At 38.6% G+C, this 21,584-nt stretch overlaps 1 protein-coding gene across 4 annotated transcripts; it reads left to right on the top strand.

Moving 5' to 3' along the window:
• Positions 1-1,272: 1,272 nt before the first annotated feature.
• gpat2 (glycerol-3-phosphate acyltransferase 2, mitochondrial) lies at positions 1,273-21,420 on the top strand. Of its 4 annotated transcripts, none has more exons than XM_072432885.1 (23): positions 1,273-1,323; positions 2,787-2,870; positions 3,796-3,906; positions 3,988-4,058; positions 4,478-4,588; positions 5,250-5,363; positions 6,166-6,265; positions 6,762-6,895; positions 7,181-7,280; positions 8,224-8,409; positions 9,505-9,603; positions 9,823-9,905; positions 11,082-11,203; positions 11,315-11,385; positions 11,573-11,733; positions 11,825-11,928; positions 14,197-14,381; positions 14,762-14,839; positions 15,723-15,845; positions 17,821-17,941; positions 18,894-18,962; positions 19,229-19,284; positions 20,759-21,420. In XM_072432885.1, exons 2-23 carry the CDS (start codon positions 2,835-2,837, stop codon positions 20,882-20,884), a joined length of 2,361 nt encoding a protein of 786 aa, XP_072288986.1. In that variant the 5' UTR covers positions 1,273-1,323; positions 2,787-2,834; the 3' UTR covers positions 20,885-21,420. The 4 variants fall into 4 exon arrangements, with proteins under 4 accessions (XP_072288986.1, XP_072288985.1, XP_072288984.1 ...); XM_072432884.1 differs by lacking the exon at positions 1,273-1,323 and adding an exon at positions 2,102-2,167; XM_072432883.1 differs by lacking the exon at positions 1,273-1,323 and having other exon boundaries at positions 2,781-2,870.
• The last annotated feature ends 164 nt before the right edge of the window (positions 21,421-21,584 follow it).

Below are 21,584 nucleotides of genomic sequence, written 5' to 3' on the forward strand. Positions count from 1 at the left end.
TTTATTTATTTGTCTATGGGAGTTTTTGTTTATAGGAGATCTTCTACTGAAAGTGTTTTTCAAACCTCCCATAAGTGATCTGTTCTTTTCTTCTGTGTCTACCTCTGTATCTTCCTGCATTGCACCAATGAAATTTCCCCATGCGGGACAATAAAGGAATATCTTATCTTATCTTATAATAGATCCATGTTCATACTGGGCAAGGTGGGTATAATATAATAGATCCATGGTCATACTGGGCAAGGTGGGTATAATATAATAGATCCATGGTCATACTGGGCAAGGTGGGTATGATATAATAGATCCATGGTCATACTGGCAAGGTGAGTATAATATAATAGATCCATGGTCATACTGGCAAGGTGAGTATAATATAATAGATCCATGGTCATACTGGGCAAGGTGGGTATAATATAATAGATCCATGGTCATACTGGGCAAGCTGAGTATAATATAATAGATCCATGGTCATACTGGGCAAGCTGAGTATAATATAATAGATCCATGGTCATACTGGGCAAGGTGGGTATAATATAATAGATCCATGGTCATACTGGGCAAGGTGGGTATAATACAATAGATCCATGGTCATACTGGGCAAGGTGGGTATGATATAATAGATCCATGGTCATACTGGCAAGGTGAGTATAATATAATAGATCCATGGTCATACTGGGCAAGGTGGGTATAATATAATAGATCCATGGTCATACTGGGCAAGGTGGGTATAATATAATAGATCCATGGTCATACTGGGCAAGGTGGGTATAATATAATAGATCCATGGTCATACTGGGCAAGGTGGGTATAATATAATAGATCCATGGTCATACTGGGCAATAATATAATAGATCCATGGTCATACTGGGCAAGGTGGGTATAATATAATAGATCCATGGTCATACTGGGCAATAATATAATAGATCCATGGTCATACTGGGCAAGGTGGGTGTTAATACGACCCACAGCGGTTCACGGTGGCACCAGCATTCTCGCACTCCAGCACTAACCAAACACAATCCTGCCTTTCTTCTGATACAACACGAGATCAGACATTCACAAGAACACACACTTTATTAACAGAGTCGTTTTAAAACAATAATAATAGTCCGATACGATACGATTTAAAAAACAAAAAACAAAAAAAACCGTGATGTCTGTGAAAAGATGCTAAGTTCCTGCGCACATGGCTAATTCTGCAACATAAACAAAGTAGGTGTGCTAGCAGCCAGGTAAAGTAGGTGTTAGCCCCGTTGTCCGTCAAACTGTGCTGTTCCTTTCGCGTATGTTCTCCTTCCATCTTAAAGACTAAATGAGACAGAGGTAAGGCAAATCCTAACACTGATTCTTGGTGTTTTGAACATCTGCAGCGCCTCCACAGACAGTGTTTGCTCCCCAAGCTAAGCTGTTAGCATAGCATATTAGCCACGTCCAGGGAAGCGCGCTTCAGTGAAACGACCATAAACAGGTGGTTTAATCATCATTATTGTAATTACCCAGTGTCTTGATAACGGGACATTTTGGAATATATCCATTTCCATCAAAAACGCGGCCAAAAGGGGTAAATATGGAAGACATATTATTTTATTTATTTTATGTGTGCGTATCAGTTTATTCATGGGTTTCACCTTCCTGTTTATAAGTTATAGTTTTGGTGTAGAAGTTAGTGTTTTAGCCTCTCCGTTCCAATTTGTGTTCTATAAATCCAACACTTGACTTTGTTCCCGCCATGTTCAGTTCATATATATTAGCCTACTAATTAATAGATAAGATTTGTATTTGAGCCTTTTCATCTCTCAACACTAATGACATAAAGCCAAATGTATAAATGGGTGATTTCCTTTAAATAGGCACGTTTCATCTTGTTTTACTCGCTGTGGTAGTGAGCTCATATCTGTTACTACAGGTTACTATGGCCTTGGCTTTGTGTTGCTCATCCCAGTCTTGTTTTCTCACTGGACTGTCTTATGTAAGTCCGTGAGTGCCTGTGCTAGTAAATGTGTAATTTCTCTCTCGTCTCTGTTCCTCTGTACCTGTATGCTTCACTGAACAACTGAACCTTTTATCTGCCTTTTGTTCCCATTGGACACGTTAATTAGTGTGGGAATCTGAGCACATGAAAAAGACCCTCTTCCCATGGGGCGAACGGGGGTTTTAATTAGCAAAGGTAATACCCTTCCGAGACATGAATTAAATGAGCGTAACCACAAAAACATCACTAAGGAATTTCCACCTTTTTTCCCATCTAAAAGTGTGATTGATCTATACAGTCTGCTTTGGTTCACATGAACTTGAGGTAATGCGGCTTGAAATAGACACTTGACCCTGGCAATTTATTAGACCGTTTACAAATACGAGCTGTTATGATCTGAAAGAATATTGCATCAGTGTCTACTTTCCATGACCTGTTTTGCTGAGAGAATAGCCTTAGGTCACCACTTTTCTAATCTCCTATTACCAATACCTGGTGTGTTCTTTTGCATACAAAAGCAAGCATCCAGCGTTGAAATATAGCCCAGAGCAAGGCAAACTGTAAAGTGACTGAAGGAAACCATACTTTCTCTGCTCAGGAGTGAAAACTTAGTTACAGTGAAAAACTGTTAGTTGGGAAAAATGGTAGCTTCAGGCAGTATATGATAGATGAGCAAGCCACCAACACTGCACCAAAATCATTTTTGTGACAGAAGAATCCCTCAGTGGCAATAAAACACTTGATAATTACAAACCTGAGCCTTTGACTGTATATCTTCTAATGCTCGGTATTCATTTCTTCTGTTTTCTCTTAGATAGTGTCAGCCTGGTTTTGTGCACGAAAGGTTCTGGCTAAAAAATAAATGGGACTTCAGTCAATGGAAATGCAAAAGCCTGCTGTAAGTACATCACATCTGTGTTCACCTCCAGTGCTTCAGACTGGTTCTGATCTGGTTCAGATCTACGTTCCAACACTGCCTTTAGTCTTTTAATACTAAATATGTTCAGTGTTTTTTGTTTTGTTTCAAAAATCCCAAAAAAAAGTTTGCACAAAATGTCAAATAATTGCAAATGGACAAAAAAATAGCAATGTTATCTCTTCTTTTTCCATGAATTGATTCTCCCAGCAGCTTCACTAAACTGTAGTTAATCACGCTCAGGAGCGAAGGATTATTGATTTAAAAGCCCTCATTAGGCCATTTGGTCTTAACTATACAATATGAATGCCCATTTCAATGCCCAAGTTCACCTCTTAAGAGAGAATTATCAATTATACCCCAGAGCTGCACTGGACACCACTGAACTTAATTTGATGAAATATTTTTTTATACAAGAAAAAATGAATAAAAACATGAGTCAGGCCTGACTCAGTTGAAGATTGTTTTTCGGCAGGATTTTGGTAAGGACAGAAAAAACTCACATCAAGAGCAGGCAACCACAAAAACACAATAATACTCACACACTACAGTTCAGTCAATGACTAAAGTGCAACCTTCAGCCAAAAAGAATCTGTATGCCTTTCTAAAATGGGCATCAGAGCTACTTGCCTTAGTCATTTAGCGTCTGTTGTTCAAGAGTATTTTCATGGTTACAACACTGGGGGTTTTGGAAGTTAATGACAAAATTAAAATCTTCTGAATCTGATAAATTAAACCAAAAATCCTAAAATCTTATTTACTTCCTCTTATTATAGGTTATAACTTTACCCCCATCATGTAAAATTCTTAATTGCACTCTTGGACACCAGGGGCAACATGTTTATACTTTTAAGTTCTCTGCTGTAACTGACAAACGGTACCATTGTGGCTTCTTCTTTATGTTCAGGAGTCATGGGGTTTGAAGATCAAGAGCAAGACAAAAATGGCGCCGCCATGTTTGGGCCTGTTCAGACCCACAGTGGGCCAATGTTGTCATCAGTGCACGCCAGAGAGCCTGGTAAATCATATCTGAGCATGCATCGCATCTGCCCATTTTACACTGCAATTAGCCATCATCTGTACTACATTTTGTTTTCAGCGTAACAAACTTGGACAGAATTCTTTGGGTGGTTTCCGCAACATTTTGAATATCAATGAGAAACACACCAGGTACTGCAGTATTACTATGCCACTATCTACTCTGTGCAATTACTCTCATTTTAATCAAATCAAGATCCAGTTGTTTCAAATTGACAGCTTGGGATTTTTCAAATGAGATTTCTGGAGCCAATATTCAGAGTAAATTAGTTTTGTGTAAATGACACTGACTGACTAAAGCCTCGCTTGTTTATGAGATAATTTAAAAAAAATCATTTATATTAACACGTTTTTATTTTATTATGATCAATAAAGGAAACAATGTGTTTATCTATCGAGCATTTAGTTTTGATTGTAGGTTTAGTATTCATTTGTATCAGATTTTTTTATATTATTTACAACTGCATTATCAATCATTACTATTGTATTGTGTTGTTTTTTATTTGATTGGTGCACCTCATGATCGTCTCATCATGTGTTTTTGTCCTGAGGTATCGAGGCTGGCTCGTCCGGAGGATGTGCTGTGTTCTGTTTGTGAGCGGGTGCAAAGTTTTCCCAAGTTCTGTCACGAACCGGGTGGAGCGAGTCTATCAAAGCAACAGGTACCACAGACAAAACCACAAAGTTGTTAAGTATAAAATGGATGCTTTATTGATGAAATAATCCTGTAAATATTGCTGTGTACTTTTCAATATTTTGGGTACCAATACTTGAACAATAGGGACTGGTATCTCAGAACTGGTACCTCCGGAACAATACTTTTTTCTGTACATATATGAGATGTCTTTATGTTTTAATTATTAGATAAAATGACTAAACAGAATCATAAAACTATCAAACTATTTATTTGGAGAAATATTTTATGTCTCTGGTTTCCTTTCCCAGACACCACCTCATCAAAACATCAATTTTTTCAAAAGGAAAAGAAAAAAACATACCTGTCATACCTCAGCTCATACCGTAGTGTTATCTTGTAACAGAACCCTGCCCTTTTGCACAATAAGATCTAAATGTCGCTACATCCTCAAATTTAGACTTAGAATGCGAAAAGAATGGAATGTAAAACTCACAAAATGTACACTGATTATATTGCCATATTCATTCATATTTGCATCTGTTGTTTTCCCTCCGGTTATTTAGTTTAACCTTTATGTAACCTCATATTTAAGCTTGGTGCCTTATTGATAGGCTTGTGTTTTAGTGTGTACAGCACAAAAGGGTCTTTGTGGCAGAGTAACGATGTGTCCTGTGACTGTGTTAAAGGGTGAAGGAGGCGCTCGCTGCACAGGGAGAGCAGGGAGGAGACGGCCAGGGGCAGATCAGTCTTCAAACTTTCCTCCCCCTCATTAACACCTGCATTTCCTCTGGCCTTCTGCGGTATGTGTGGATGAGAAAACTCCCTCGTCAAACTTAGCTAGAGGCTCGTCTGTCTTGAACCGCTGCAGGGGCCATTCACTCACAAGTAAGCAGTGGAAGTGAAACGCAAAAGTAACAAACAACAGCACACATGCTCCAGCCAAAGAAGTTTGTCCACTGTCAATAGTTTCGACTTTGGCTTATTCTGAGCACCTAGAAACTATTTGGCATCTGGAGTTTCTGTTGTTTCATTGATGTCAGGCAGAGTTGTCAACAATCCATCCATCTTGGGAGTGGTTTGACAGTCAGTACACTCTCCTCTTTCACCTTTGCTGTTGAAAATATACTTCTGCCTTTAGGACTTCATTCCTAAAGGCATCTCATGCAAGGGTTTGTTTGTGCGGTTTTCCAAACAGCATTCAAGATTGAAAAAGGATCCACCCCTACTAGAATTGTCAATGTAAAAGCTTAGACGTATCAAAATAGTAATTTTCCTGTGTCAGCAGCAGTATAAACAAAAGGTGCAGTGGGAAGACGCCACAAAGCTCACTTAGAACAGTTTGTAAGTTGAAGGAAAGTTTATTCAGTCTGAATGCATTCTCGCTCTCTTTTCTCTCCATCCATTTCTCTCCCACTTGTTTGGGTTTATCTGCTTCATTTAAATGCTGTCACAATTCACCCTTCCTTTTCTCCTTTTATCTTTGAACTGCTTTTGTCCCTCAGCATCAATGTTGTAAGTCTGCTTTTCCCTTGGGCACGATATGCATCTATCCAATTTACCTTGAATAATGTCCCTAAACATTTACACTGCATTTTTGTCCAGATTTGTGGGCTGGTTGTTTTTGAAGATGCTCGCTTCTGTTTTCGGGAGCTTCCAAGTTAACCTAAACCATCTGCTGGCTTTGCACAAAGCCTCACAAGAGGTACAAGCACTCACACACACACACACACACACTCACACACTCACTCACTCACTCACTCACACACACACACACACACTCACTCACTCACTCACTCACTCACTCACACACACACTATAATTGAGTTTGGGGAAACAAAACTTTGTAAGTAGTATACGTGACTCCCAAAGCATCTCCTATAGATTAGCTGTAAATGTTTTGCTCTGGTGGACTTTCCCCAACCTTAATTAATGTCTGAGTACATTAATTACACGGTTGACTAAATATGTGTAAATTTCCCTTTCTGAGACATTATTCTTGGCAACAGAATTGAATATAAATTGAATGGGCTATACACAGAAAGAATTGCACTTTTTCTGCATTGTCCTCACTAGTGTAGTACTTATTGTCACCATTGTAACCATTTCTTTTGAGTGCTTCGTATGACTTATAATTTTTAATGGGGAATCATCAAGGAATGTTGCAGTTTTACCCTCCCTCACTGTTCTGTTTGTTCCAGGGATCGCGGCTGGTTTACGTGTACGTGCGTCAGAGTGCCTTGGACTGTGCGCTCATCCCCTTGGCGCTCTTCTGTCACAGCCTCAGAGTCCCATACACAATTTGCACTGTGAAAATTAACAGCAGACTGCTCAGGTATTCATTTATGTCTGGCATTTCGGTGTCACAATAACTATGTCAACCAATAGTTCTGTGATGGCAGATGATCTATATTATCTATCTTATTATTTATCATATGTTCTTTTTATTATGGGAAATTATTTCTTATGTATCACTCATTAGTGATTATAGATACTGAAGTGGTTTATTGTAATATTTTCAAAATACTGATTTTATGTTTTGTTGTTTATTTTTTAATAGGCAAAATACATACAATTTTAAACCTTTCTCAAAGCATTATGATTTCTGTTGATATTGAAGAATGATTCTTCAAAAAGTTGGAGTGATCTTTCTCCTGAATGGTGACGTGACTGAGCAGGAGTTTGAGTGGGACCCCCTGAGCTCTGCTGTGGTGACCTCTGTGAGTATGTCTTTGTGTGCATTACTATTTCCATTGAACTAACTGCGATTCCCGTGAAGTCACATGAATCTTTTTAGGATACAAATTGACCCTGAAATTAAAATGTGGATTCTCAGTGTCTGGTTTAAAGGTTGCATCGTATGACCTGTGCCAGAATTTATTGTTTATAAATGGCCAAATGACGCTTTTGAAATGTTGGTAAAAGCCACTTTGTGTGGTCATAGTAAACTGCCTTATGAAAAACGAAAACCGTAATATCATTGTAATGAAAAACAATAATTCGTTTCTGATTTTAATTATGTATCTTGTTGTTTTTTCTTATATGTTAAATCTTTATCTGTACTACTTGAAGAAGTACGGTACATAAATGGCCATTCAACATCCCATCATCCTTTTTTGCATTTCAAGCTTTTTTTGTCTTAATTTATGCAAACGTTTGTAGAAATTAAAGCCTAGCTGTGTACTACATGACTAAACATTTGTGGCATTATTATGAAAGAGTAAGACATGAACAGGTTGTTTATGAGTCACATTTACTCTAGTCAGCGTGAGTAAGCATATTGACCATGCGTGAGAAAGCAGCCGTGTTTATTGGTTGTGTTTCAATGTTAATGGACATTTATGGTTTATTGAGTGTAGGCCTCTTTAGCTACAGTTCATTGCTAATCTAATTATCCTTGTCTGTAAGGGCAACAGCACTTGGGGCTACGGAAGAATCTTTGAATGTCGCATTCAAGTGCCCCTTATCTATGTTGTTTATCTTTTTATCCTCCTTTTTCCCTGATTCGTTTTAAAGCATTTCCATATTCCAGAGATGTCTTTATTTTGCTTGTGTACTTCTAAAACGCTTGGTAAGCAATTGCGTATGATTTAAATGCAGATGTTAAAACCCCAGTCACCTCCTGAATGTTGATTTGGGTGCATCTGTCCTCTCCCCCCTCAGCTGGTACGTGAGCTGCTACATGAGGGCCAAGCAGTGAGTGTTGCTGTGTCAGCCGAGCCTGGTCAGGGAGGGCAGTGGCTGGCTCGCATCAGACAGCTCATCAAAGACAGATCTGTGCCTGACGTTAGCCTGGTTCCTGTGGGCATCTCGTACAACTGTGAGCCCCCGGCAGACCCACAGGTGGATGTGTGTCAGCACCACAGCACGCAACACTCACACAATTTAAAGGCACAACCGTAGGGTATAATGAAAATCATCACCATGGTAACGACTGTGATATTGTGCCCCAGAACTCATGCAAACTAAGTGTGAGCTGGATTTTTCTGTGTTTTAAATGGCTGCGCTCTCTGCCTGCTACTGGTACAAACGTTCTATCACATTTAGTTTAATGCTGTAGCAAATTAAAATCATTGATTGTTTTACGATCAGCTCCACTATCTTAAGTTCACTCACATATGCAGGATTGGTCTTTGTTAGCAGTTTTATTTTAGCTGTGGTTAGTTCCAAAATAATGTTGTTGTTTTTTATTATTACTATTTGTATTATTGTTAATATTATTACATTGATAATATATTTACAAAATATTGATATATTGTGATACTGAATTTGGTGGTAAAGACAATATCGATATATTTTTGGGAATATTTTACTAAATAATTTTCTACAATTTGTGTTGCTCAGAGAAAGAACTTGTTTATGCAGTACATTTGACATTATTCACTGTTTTGATGATTTAAATTATCCTTTTCATATTAAGGTTTGTGCTGGTAGTGGCTTAACAAATAATACTTTTGTGAAAATGTTTTTGGTCCTTAAATTATGATAAATTGTAAAATATAATTATTATTATTTTTTATTAAAATCATGCTGCTCCTTGAGGGCCGCTGCAATTACCAACAGGGTCTCTTGTTGGTATTATAGCTCATTGGGCATAATATCATATTTTTTTTTGCTTTAGTTTATTTGTGCATTTTCTGAGCAGTGAAAAGTCTAATGGTTTATCCCTCATGAGACATGATACTGATGAGAGCGTTTGGCTCAGTTAATTGCAGTAATAACCCAACCATTTAGTCTAATCATTCAAACACAATCGACATGGCACACTTAATCTCATGCTTAGACACGCCGCAAAATATGCTTAATTATCTAACTGTTATAAATTGTGTTCATTGGCGATATTGTTGTCGTAATGCCCTCTATGCAAAGACTTATGTTATTATGTTATTATTGCTAACACGCTGGGTCTAATCCTTTTATGAACGAGCGTGTCTGTCTTTGAAGATTGGCCTGAGCTCTGTGGTAAAGTGCTTGCTGTCTCTCCTCTGGACGAGGTCGTGGGGAAGTGTTCGGATTGACTTGGCCCAGCCTTTTTCTCTGAAGGTAAACCATAAAAGGAGCGAGCGTCAAAGTCTTATCGTTTAACATCCTGCCTTGCATTTTCATGTTTCAAATGAAGCCTGCCTACTTGTGATGCTCCTCACTGAACCTTTTCACATCTTTACCACATGTTTGTTGTCTGTTTTTTTCCCAGCACTGCAAGTATGAAGATGAAATGATTATCAGCATATTTGTGTTAATGAACATATAGTTTTGTTTCAGGAAATGTGTGACTCTGGGAGGTGCAGAGTGGATGACTGGCTCCCTCTACAGGACCTGTTGCTGCCCGTGATCTTAAACAACAGGTCACTATGCCATACATTCTCTAAAGGCTGATCAGATAATGATTTGAAATAAGGTTCCACTTAAGTAGTTAAGCACCTTATTCTTTTGCAAACATTTTATACATGGTTTATTAACACAAATGTTTTATTGTTAATGGCTTTGTTAATATTTAAAGTATTATAAGCTAAATGCTAGTAAATGACTTTGAAGTGCATAGACCAATAACTACTGCTTATTTATGGCTTATAAATAGTTTACAAGGGAACCTTGAAGTCTTAGTTGTTGGATTCTGTTCAAAGTGTTCACATTTTAAACAGATCCAAGAGCATTTAAATTAAAAAGACTGAAATATGAACTGCTAAACTCATACAATCATCAATACAGGTTTCAGGGCATGTCTGTAGAGGTCTAAAAGGGACATTTTGTTGTCAGCAGAGCTACTTGAATAATGACAGCTTTTGTGATTTGCTAATTTCGTCCATTGCAATTTGAATGCAATTGTGACGTATGTTTCATCCCTAAGAACTACACCTATTGTTCGTTAATTGTGTCTTGAGTTTCCAGTCGTAGATGAGACTAAAAAGTTTCAGTTTTTAACTTTAAGGATAGAAACTTGTCTCTAAGCTTCAGAGTGAAACTGATATGGTGCCATTCCCTGGTGAGATTTCATCCTCTTAAACTTGGTCCAATTACAAACAACATTAGACTGTCTGGCAGTGAAAAAGATAAGACAGAAATAACACCCCTCTCCATCTCTGCTTGGCGTCTGTCTGTGCTGGTGGCTTCTCTCTGTTTAATTCTTTTCTGTGAGCTGGAAGCAAACGGTGCAAATCAAAACACAGCTCGGAGTTGAAAAAACGATGGAGTGGTTATTAGCAGTTTAAAATGTAAATGAGCAGCTACATAATCATCCTCACTTCTGTTTTGTTGCTCTGTTGTGAAGTGTTTCCATTGAAAGACATCTGAGAGCTTAAAGACCAGCGTGGTGCCAGTCAATATTCTGAAATCATCCTAGTACCATTTTGAATTGGTTTGGCTGCTATAATTTACTTGTTTTCTTCTTTAATAAGGGCTCTCTAGGGCACGACCCCGGGGCTCTTCATTGAACCGTTGCATAAATTAAAAAAAACATATGGTGAAAATTATGTAAATACTTGATAACGTCCCACCACTCTCACTTGTTTGTCTCTCCTAAGGTCTGAGAGTGCAAACGGGCGTAGGAGGATGTCATGGCTTCTTCCTTTTCATTATGCATCTGGACATAAACCTCATCCCCGAGACGACCTCAGCATCGCCGTCATCCTTCACCTCCTCTACAGTAGGCCTACGATTACGGCCCTCTGCTGAATCGTGACTATTCATAAGTTGTGCTTTACCGAATGCAAATTGAGGCACTTGAATATTGAATGCCTGCACTTTAACTTTGTAGCTATAACTTCCTGTAAAGCTGTGACATCCACCAGCATCGTATCCAGCCTTTTGCTCCACAAACACCGCAAGGTACATATGTCTATTTTATATTAAAGTTTGCTTCTGTATCTGTCAAGCTCCACAGGCGGTAATAAACTAAATTGACTTTCTTCACAGTTTATTAGTGCGAGAGTGACTCATACCCAAGTGTCTATTTTATGTCACTGGATAGTGTTAAGATGATTTTTGGCTCCCTCTGTATTCTTCACCTCTGCAGGGTGTAAAGCTGTCAGTCTTGTGTCGTGACGTATCGTGGCTCACAGAGGAGCTTTTATTCCGGAACAAAGACGTGGGCTTCGGGGGCACTCTTCCCAAGGTGGTTCACTACTCGCTCAGTTTGCTCGCCCCTCACCTCGTCATGGCAGCGGCACCATCAAGGTTGTGTTAGGAGAAATACAAGTACCGGTATTGTTGGTTTGTCAGTGTAAGACCCTTGTTTTGAATGTACTCCCACTTTTTTTTATTTTAGGAAAGATCCACTGATATTGCCTCGTCCTTCTCCAGCAGCCGCACACCATCTCAGTCTCCAGGCGCAGACTGTCACTCATGCCTTTATCCTGGAGGCTGTTGGGGGTGAGGAGCCCTTGTCTGATACATACATGCTCTTCACATCCTCTGGCATCTTAATTCTAGTGGTCTTGGCACGGCGTATTCATGAGGTTCTGCTTTTGTTTAAAGGCAATGTTTTGAAGGCTTTTGCTCTTTCAAAAGGTGAAATATTTTGTTTGGAATTCTTAATTGCTATGGCAAGGGTGCTAATTTTTCATCACTCTGAACCCCATGTATATGTTGGTATTTATTGCACACAGAGAAGCAAGGTTTACCCATGCTTAACCAACATGTTTTTAGATTTGAGGGACGAATATAAAAATATAAATCTCATATATATAACACAATGTGTTAATTGCAGAATGACAGATTGGTGCAGCGTCTTCAGTTTTGCGGACGCTGTATCGGACTTTTGTGATGGAGTCGAAAGCCAAAGTGCTCGATTTGCCGGTCAATCTATGTTCCTACCCTCACCTCTGATATTGAGTGTGTGTAATGACTGAAAGGACAAGATCAAGATTATAAGCGGTCAATATGAGTTTCCTCCACTGGATGTTTGGGTGCTCCCTTAGAGATAGGAGGAGCTCAATCCCACGGGAAGATCTCGAAGTAGAGCCACTGCTCCTTCACGTCGAGAGAGAGATCTGTTCAGAGCCTCCTGGATTCCTTCCTGGGGAGGTGTTCTGGGCATGTCCCGTTCTGGAGGGACTATGTTGGAAGTGGGTGGATGGATATTAATGCATTGCCAAGACTGATGCTTAAACATTTGATATGTGAAAAAGCTAAACGCTCAATTTAAACTTTATTTTTAGGACCTGATCTAATCTGATCTGCCAGCTTGCATAGAAGTTTGCTCAACATCATGTCGATGGTATCTATTATGCAATCATTTCCCAAACACTAATATCAGAGATAGACTCTTTCGAGGGAACATAAATCATTATTTTGTATATATTTGTTGTGTGGATATCTTAATATTCATATGGTTAATATATTGAAGGTTTCATTAAACTGTCAGACTTTTATATGAGATAATTTATTTAAAATGTTTTTTACCATCATTGTGAAGTTTATTTCTTTAGCAAATAAATAGCTATTTTACTCAAGAATGTGATCTTATTCCCAGGTAAGGAACTCTGCAAGGATATCAGTAAATTACGTAGGACGGCTGAATTTATGTCCTCCACTTTAGCCTCCAGCTGCAAACCAAATAGCAGTGCTTCATATCCAAACACTGGGGTGAAATATGAGTCCCATTCTAACTTTGTTGTCAGAGAAAATAAAAATAAAGGCGGCGTTTTGAAGTGCAGTAGGTTGTATCCTCTGTAGAAAATTGCCTCGGTTGCTGCATGATTCATTGGATGAGGGGCTTGTGGGTTGTGGGTGTACGGCTGAAAGCCATTTAAACATTCCCCTATGAGAGATAAAATGCAACATACTAAAATGATATATAGTTTATACAGTCTTAAGTTTTGTCTGTGGTGCCCTCATCATCTAAACTTAAAAGTCGTGACTGTCCAGCGGTACAATAAATAAGCTGATCGCAGCTTGTATTACAAAACATTAATGATAATAGAATAGATATGGCATAAGTGTCTGGAAGGAGGAGGAACACATGCATTTGAAGCAGTTTCCAATTATTTCTGAGAAAACACAAACCACATTTCCCTGTAATTGAGTGTCTTCATATTGGATTGGTGTGAGGAACAATCATCAATCAAGAAAAGAGAACAAGTATTTGTCCCTCAATGAGGAAATTGCAATGTCACGAATGCAAAGTGCAAGAACAACAGCAGAAGAATAAGAGTGCCAGCAAATTAAAAAATATTTCAGATAAATAAAGATTGAAAATATGGCTAAACAAACAAACAAACAAAGAAACCTATTTTAACAAAAGGGCAATCTGTATACTCTGAATACATACTACTAATCAAATCCAAGTAGAAATGCAAACTGACCGTCTCCATTGAGATATTGCTTTGACTGGAATTTGACTTGCGTATCTCCCATGAAGCAGAGTTACAGGTCAGATCTGTGGAGAGGCCCTTACAGCAAGAATTCGTGGTATTTCACTGTATTTTTGAGCAATAAAGACAAAGACGATGAGTTCATGTGTAATAAGCCTACAGTGAAACCCTCTAGTCAAAGCAATACCATTATGGAGACAAGCAGGTAGTGGACCAGATAACTTACATACTGCACCTTTAAATAATACAGTTCTAGTCATTCTTCTTATTTTCATCCCATCACCATTCTGTTAAATAAAACCTAATGTGTACATTTTGCCTTCAGCCTGTGCGGTGTCGGCCATGTTGAGCGACGTGGCCGGCAGCGGGGTGAGCAGCCGTGTGAGGAGCGACGGCGTGGACGGGGACAGGGTCAGAGGCGACATGGAGTTTGACGTTGTTTTGTGCCAGACGGAGCTGACCAACAGAGCCCTGCAGCTATGCCATCTCCTGCCTCCGGGCTTCATGCCAGTACGTTCAAATTCATGTCACGCGGTGCATCCAATGAGTGTTTTTTTAATGAATCTCGACAAAATATTCATCCATCGCTGCGGTCTTTCTCTCAACTCAAAGGGGCTTTTCATATTGTGAGCTGTAGCTGCACACGTGACTCCTTTCTGTGTCCCTACCTTTCATTACAATCTTTTTGTTGAGTGTTCTTACAGCCTTTTCCTCAAAGAATAAAACTGCTTTCATTTCTCTACTAGATATCTCTGGCTCTTCTTTTCCATCTCAATGTTGTCAGTTTTCCCTGGCAGCTGTCTTCTTTCTCTGCCCGAGCTGTTTGTACTATAACCTTGCTTTACCATTGAACTCATCTGTTGTCCTTTTTCCTCTTCGTGTCCCCATAGCCCTGTCAGTCTTCCCTCAGTTTTGCTCTGGATGCAGTTGACAGTCTGGTGCGCTGTGGCATATTGATCATGGAAGAGGTAAAAATCCTATTAGAACAGAACATTTGGTGTGTTCTGCTTTAGTAAGATATACATTTAAAAAAAACAAATGTACAAGAAATGTGACCAAAATACCACAAAATGTTCCAATCGTTTGGAGATATACATTTAAAATTTGCCACCAATCTGCTCCCACTGTTGTTTACATTGCAATGGATCGATGAAGAGTACAATCAACATAATCATATTTTTGATTCAACATAAAACTGAAAATAATCTTTGAAATATAAGTTATATGATAATGTTCAATGAAAATTAAATACATGAACTACATTTTAACAACAATTTGACAATTTAGTTTGAATATTCCACTCTTTTTGTGGAATCTGGGTAAATTGTACGTTTGAGAGGAGACACTAAAAGAGTAGGAGGAAGAGACATTAGAGAGTTTGTATCATTTAAAATGTACTTTTCATTAGCGGACAATTCGGTGCAGTATTTTGTCCTTCTCCCTCTTCACATTGCAAAAAGCCTGCCCGTCTCTCCTCTCCAGCATCACGTTCTAATCCATCAGATCCTTTGTAAATTAAGAGGCCATATACCTCAGAACAAGGTTGATAAAACCTTGATGAAACATTGTTCTGATCCTTTCAGGGCTCAAACTATTTAAGTTTACTGCAAGGCTAAACAGACATTTTTAGCTGAACGTTTACACAAATTTGCCCTCCGAGACAACCGCTGTTGTGATTTTGGGCGTTACAAAAATAAATTGGATTGAAATTAAAACAAATACAGTGTCACAATACTAGAATGACTATGGATAAGACTCGATACTTTCTAGTTTCAATACTAGTTGCAGTATCAACTGGGTATATATACTTTTGACAGCCCCACACAGATGTAAACAAAAGTGATTTTGCAGGTTCCCAGAGATGTGCCAATTTGCGACGTGTGGAAAAGAGAAGGAGCTTTTTCTTGGACCACCAGTGATGACCCTTACAACAGCGACTCCGACTGTGAGGAGCTGGAGTCGCGCTCTTACAAGGTGCAAAAGAAAAGTGCTAATGTTCGGTGTCTAAAAGTGTATCTTTGTCGACCATCCAGATCATAAGAAAACAACCCAAAAATGGACTGAGTAGATGTCAAAAAGTGTTCCTATGATTTTTGTAATGTAAATCAAATCTAAAAAACAAAACTGCGATTGAAGATAATTTACTGGCACTAATAAAGTGATACAACTGTTTAAAGGTGCACTATGTAACTTTTCTTGGACCTGTTTGACTCCTTTGAGGTGTGCTCCATAGTTACATAGTGCACCTTTATTAAAGCGCGATCTATAGAAATAACAACCTAGCTTTATGTAATTTATGTTTCGCTTTTCTGACAATTTTCTCTTTATATTTTATTTCTTAGATGCAAAATATAGGAACATTTGGTCTCTGGTCTTTGGACGCTCTCTTTCCCTCACATTATCCAGTGAATGATAATAACTGATGGCTCATTAGGTGTATTTCTTTTTTTGGGGGGGTTATTATTTTGCCATCTGCCTTTATCAGTCTGTTCTAGTTTCACCCTATTGGATTTGCAATGTATCATATTTAGACAACCTAAAAAGCAGAGGAGCACATTGAAACAAACTATTCATTTGAATAGTTTTATGAAAAATACGTGCTTCACTGTGCACTCTGGTGTTTATACTTATTCGGACAACATTTAACAAAGCTTTGAACCTAACAATGAATTTAAAACATAAAACAAGTTAAATATTAAAGGCATCTGAGCAGAGCCTTTAGTGAGCAACGATTACAAAAACTGTCTGAACTCAAACTACACAGTTGAGTTGAGGTGGCCGGCGTAATCTCCAGGCAGAACAATTTATAGAAGCCGCTACATATAGTACTTCAATTTTTATATGGGGCATTGTAGAAAGTTCTCAATTGCTATTATAAAACTTAAACTTGCGTTTATTGTAGTGTAGTGTCGTGTCATATACTGTAGTGTAAAGTAGTGTAGTGTAGTGTAGTGTAGTGTAGTGTAAAGGAGTGTAGTGTAAAGTAGTGTAGTGCAGTGTAAAGTAGTGTAGTATAAAGTAGTGTAGTGTAAAGTAGTGTAGTGTAAAGTAGTGTAGTGCAGTGTAAAGTAGTGTAGTATAAAGTAGTGTAAAGTAGTGTAGTGTAGTGTAAAGTAGTGTAGTGTAAAGTAGTGTATTGTAGTGTAATATAAAGTAGTGTAGTGCAGTGTAAAGTAGTGTAGTATAAAGTAGTGTAGTGCAGTGTAAAGTAGTGTAGTGTAAAGTAGTGTAGTGCAGTGTAAAGGAGTGTAGTATAAAGTAGTGTAGTGCAGTGTAAAGTAGTGTAGTGTAAAGTAGTGCAGTGCAGTGTAAAGGAGTGTAGTGTAAAGTAGTGTAGTGTAAAATAGTGTAGTGTAAAGTAGTGCAGTGTAAAATAGTGCAGTGTAAAGTAGTGTAGTGCCGTGTAAAGTAGTGTAGTGCAGTGTAAAGTAGTGTAGTGTAAAATAGTGCAGTTTAAAGTAGTGTAGTATAGTGCAGTGTAGGGTAGTGCAGTGCAGTGTAAAGTAGTGTAGTGTAGTGCAGTGTAAAGTAGTGTAGTGTAAAATAGTGTAGTGCAGTGCAGTGTAGGGTAGTGCAGTGCAGTGTAAAGTAGTGTAGTGTAGTGCAGTGTAAAGTAGTGTAGTGTAAAATAGTGCAGTTTAAAGTAGTGTAGTATAGTGCAGTGTAGGGTAGTGCAGTGCAGTGTAAAGTAGTGTAGTGCAGTGTAAAGTAGTGTAGTGTAAAATAGTGCAGTGTAAAGTAGTGTAGTGCAGTGTAAAGTAGTGTAGTGCAGTGTAGTGCGTGTTTTATAATAATGCTTTTAAAGGCTTTTTGCAGCACTATACAGACCTATAAACCACCACAAACATCTTGTGTTTGCGGGTGACTTTGACTTTCTATAGCAAACAATCGGCAGCTGAATATCTGAGCGCACGTGTTACTAAGTTTCCTCGGTCTCTTGTGTTTGTAGATAACTCAGCCGCATCAATGTCCGGATCTGCTGTTCTTCCTCTGCAGTTTGCCGTCTGCGTATCTGAGGTCACTCTGCTGGGCCACTTCGGCTCTGGAGAATGTGCTCTCACCGCTGCCTGGTCAGTGCAGCTCAAATATGAACAGTTACAAAGAATGCCTGAGTGGTATTGTTGGTGCAATTCAAGTTTTTATCTTTTTATTTTAATCATGTATTATTAAAAATGTCCAGGAGTATCAACGTTGGAGAACTGCTAAACTAACACTAGAATTCCGTGCATTTCAGAACATGTTTGTAGGGGGATCCTAAACTGCAGCATTATTAGACCCCATGGTGCAGGATATTTTGGTTGTTTGCAGAGGATATAATATTACCTACATAATGTCAATTTCGATTCGATTGTTATTGATCCTGCAGCCTTACTACTGTGTTTGATTGCATGTTCTTTGTGTTCAGTGTGTACTGAAAACCCGGGGATGAGGACTGTGAAGAGCCTGTGTAAATAGATATTGATCTGTGAAATGAAAAGTGGGGTAGAGTAACCCCCCACGCGATGTTGTCCTAGGCTTATTGTTCACATCCGCCGGCCACTTTCTGACCCTCGGCTCTATTGAGATGACAGGAAAACTCAAAATAATGGTTGCACTGTGTTATTATTAGTATGCGGTTAAAAGCAAAAGTACTGAGCGCTCGATTCATGCGTCATCATTATTGGAAGCCCAGATGCACTGAACAAATGCCAGGGTTGAAGGATTCTGTTGTTTTCTTTCACTAAACTGAGGCTGAGTCCACGAATGCTCACTCACCACATCAAAATCCGGACTAAACCGAGTCTAGAACAGGACTAAACCAGAAGGAAACAAGGGCGTTTGTGTAAATGCATTCACATTTGCACACACACATCATCAGAATCTGGACTAACCTGGGACGCAGACGGGAACTAAACTTGGACTAGACAGGAACTAAACCAGGACCAAAACATAAACAAACCAAGTCTATGTCAGGACTGAACTGGGCTCAAATCCACCCTTGGTTCATACTAATGCACTTCTATATGGTGTTTTTCTCTATAGAGGCCGACTTTAAGACTCAAATACACTGTCAAGTGTGCGACATGGCGAGAAAGAAGAAAATGCATTATGGTAAGAAGAACAAAAAGTCAGCCAAGTCTAGAATCTTTTATTACTGCGCAGAAATTGTGTTAAAGTTAACTGAATCACTGAAAGTTTCAACTCCAGTGAGCAGAGTTACTAAGCATCCTCTTCCATTATCCATTATGTAATAGTTTTATTAAAATGTCACTCTAACTTTTCCATCCCCAGAAGTGCAACTCGTTTGTTCTTTTTAGAGTGGATTTGGTCTGATTTGAAGATCTTGTGAATCATGTGTGCTTTGTGCTGTATTTCAGAGAGCTGCTCGGAGGAGGCTGTGCACACTGCTCTTCAAACACTAATAGACCTGGGGGTGAGTGACAGTCCCTGTGCACACGTTTCTCTAAATCTGTCTGCCTAGAATTACAACTCACATAACACAAAGTGAAACCCCGGCTTGATTGTTAAAGTTTAGTTTAACACTGCTTTGTTTCCTGGGCAGTCGCAGGCAAAACATTTGAACTTACTTTGACTTTGTTCTTGAATCTGATGGTGAATTGGAGCATTGCTGAGCTGTGTTTAAGTTCATGCGTGGCTTTTATGATTTAGACACTGTACCAAAGTATGAATCGCTAGGACTGTCTCTTATTTTTATGATTAGTTTTCTTTAGTTTTGTGTGTCGCTGATAGAGACACGCTCAAACTCCTCTTCATCAGCACTGACACAAAACTAGACATAATCCTCTGAAATGTTCAAGAGTTAAATAAAGGAAGAAACTGAATAATACGGGTTAAATCTGTGGAACCGGGACCAAACCAGGACTGAACTGTGACGCGAGACATCACAACGTTCTAGAATCCTCAAGTTTAAACTAAGCCAGAGGTCAGGTTTCTGGTTCTTATCTCTGTAATGACTGGTTCTAACCACAGGAAACACAAAGTCTTCTCTGTCGGCACGATAAACTAAAGTCACGTTATTTTGTCACACTAACCTCGGAAAGTGGAGCCATTGCTCTGCTCCTACGACAGCAGCATTTATATTTAGGGCTCTCTTGATTTTCTGAACAATAATCGTCAGGAGTACAAGTCTATTTATTATTACATGTATTTCTTTGCGATTGAATAGAAATATTATAGTGAACACCGGCAATACAGAGAGATGCCAGTATAATTCTATTCTACAATTATGCTTCTCTCTTTTTGTTCCGTCGGTCGACACAGGCCCAGGCTAAAACGCTTATCTCAAACGCGAAAGAACGGCGTCGACATTTTTCCACAAGGTTCACATCAGGCGAAAGCTCAGTGCGGGCTGTTCACTGCACGGATGGCTTTATTGCAAAGATCTGTCAAGTTGGTCTCTTGCTGCTAGGGATGCTAAGGCTAACCGGTTAATCAATAATCTTGATTACACAGATCACAATATAATCGTAAAACATGTAAATCATAAAAATAAGTCCTTTTAAATACATGCTGTACTCTAAAAGTAAAGCGAAGTGCTTTTTGTCTTTACCCTTACTGTATTTATAAGAAAGCTGGAGGTCAGATGCCAATGAAAGTGACTTGAGGATTATTTAGTCATGATGTCTTTACTTATGAAATAAACATTAAATCGTTTATTAAACACAAAAAATATGACAGTCTTTTAAAAATGAGTTCATTTAATACAAAAAATATCTTGTTTGATGTTGATCAAGATTTTCATTTCAGATAGTTGTTTTATATACACTTCCCCCTAAAACCAGTAATAATGAAATGGCCTGGGCGTACTTTATACCCACATAAATCAAAGTTGTCAAAGAAAAGGCATTGTGTATACTCTTCTAATGCTGTGTTAATATTCACGGTAGGTTCTTTTGGAGGAGCAGCAGAAAGGAGGCGTTTTCCTGAGTGTCAGCCCTTTGTTCAACTCGTCAGAAAACAGACAAAAACTGCACCGCTTCATCTCGCAGTACCTCTACAATTATCACGTTTAACAAAGATGCGTGACTCAAAGCCTCAAGCTTTTTGTTTTGTTGTGTTGTACCTCATATTTGTTCATGTTTGAGAAGAAAGCGGTCTCACCAGTTTGAAGATGCTTGCTGAGTCAGGCACCAATTCCTTTACGTGAGCTGAATTTCTTTTGCGAAGCGATGTCGATTTTAAGTTTGTTTACTAATAACATTAGCATAAACCACAGGAGATGAAGATTCTGAATCTGTGTAATCAGTCGTGAAGATGCTCTGCAAAAAACAGCGGCTTCTGTTTTTTCAATACGTTAAGAAAAAGGATGAGTCTCTTATGTTTGCTCGAGAATGTTGAACTTTGGTTTGGTTCACAGAGGAATATTTAAATGCTATTTCAACATTGTTGAGTCATTGTATGTTTTGAGGATATTAAGATGTTCATACAATGTTCAGCTTTGTATTTTTATTCAGTTGTAGTTGTAATTAAATTTAAACTTGGTTAAAGAAAGCTGCAATGCTGAGTCATCGTTCATCTTTTAGTTTGTTCAATGGACACGCAGCTGTCCTTTTTACAATGTCAAGAAAGGCCTGGAGCGCTCTATGAGAAATGACTCAAGTGAAACTTTACTGCCACCTGCTGTCGAATATTCTCTTCACAAGAAGTAACAAATACTAAGATTAAGTTTGCACACTCACTGCACATTGTCTTTCATACTTTTTCACACTTCCA

This window comes from Eucyclogobius newberryi, unplaced genomic scaffold (genome assembly GCF_026437365.1).
Source record: "Eucyclogobius newberryi isolate DKJ021-1_F unplaced genomic scaffold, fEucNew1.0.hap1 SCAF_6, whole genome shotgun sequence".
In the NCBI taxonomy this organism is placed as follows: domain Eukaryota; kingdom Metazoa; phylum Chordata; class Actinopteri; order Gobiiformes; family Gobiidae; genus Eucyclogobius; species Eucyclogobius newberryi.

Coding starts and splice junctions, on each gene's coding strand:
- gpat2 (XM_072432885.1), top strand. CDS start 2,835: ATGGGACTTCAGTCAATGGAAATGCAAAAGCCTGCT. Junction 2,871..3,795: donor TGGAAATGCAAAAGCCTGCT/GTAAGTACATCA, acceptor CTTTATGTTCAG/GAGTCATGGGGTTTGAAGAT. Junction 17,942..18,893: donor TGTGCTCTCACCGCTGCCTG/GTCAGTGCAGCT, acceptor TTTTCTCTATAG/AGGCCGACTTTAAGACTCAA.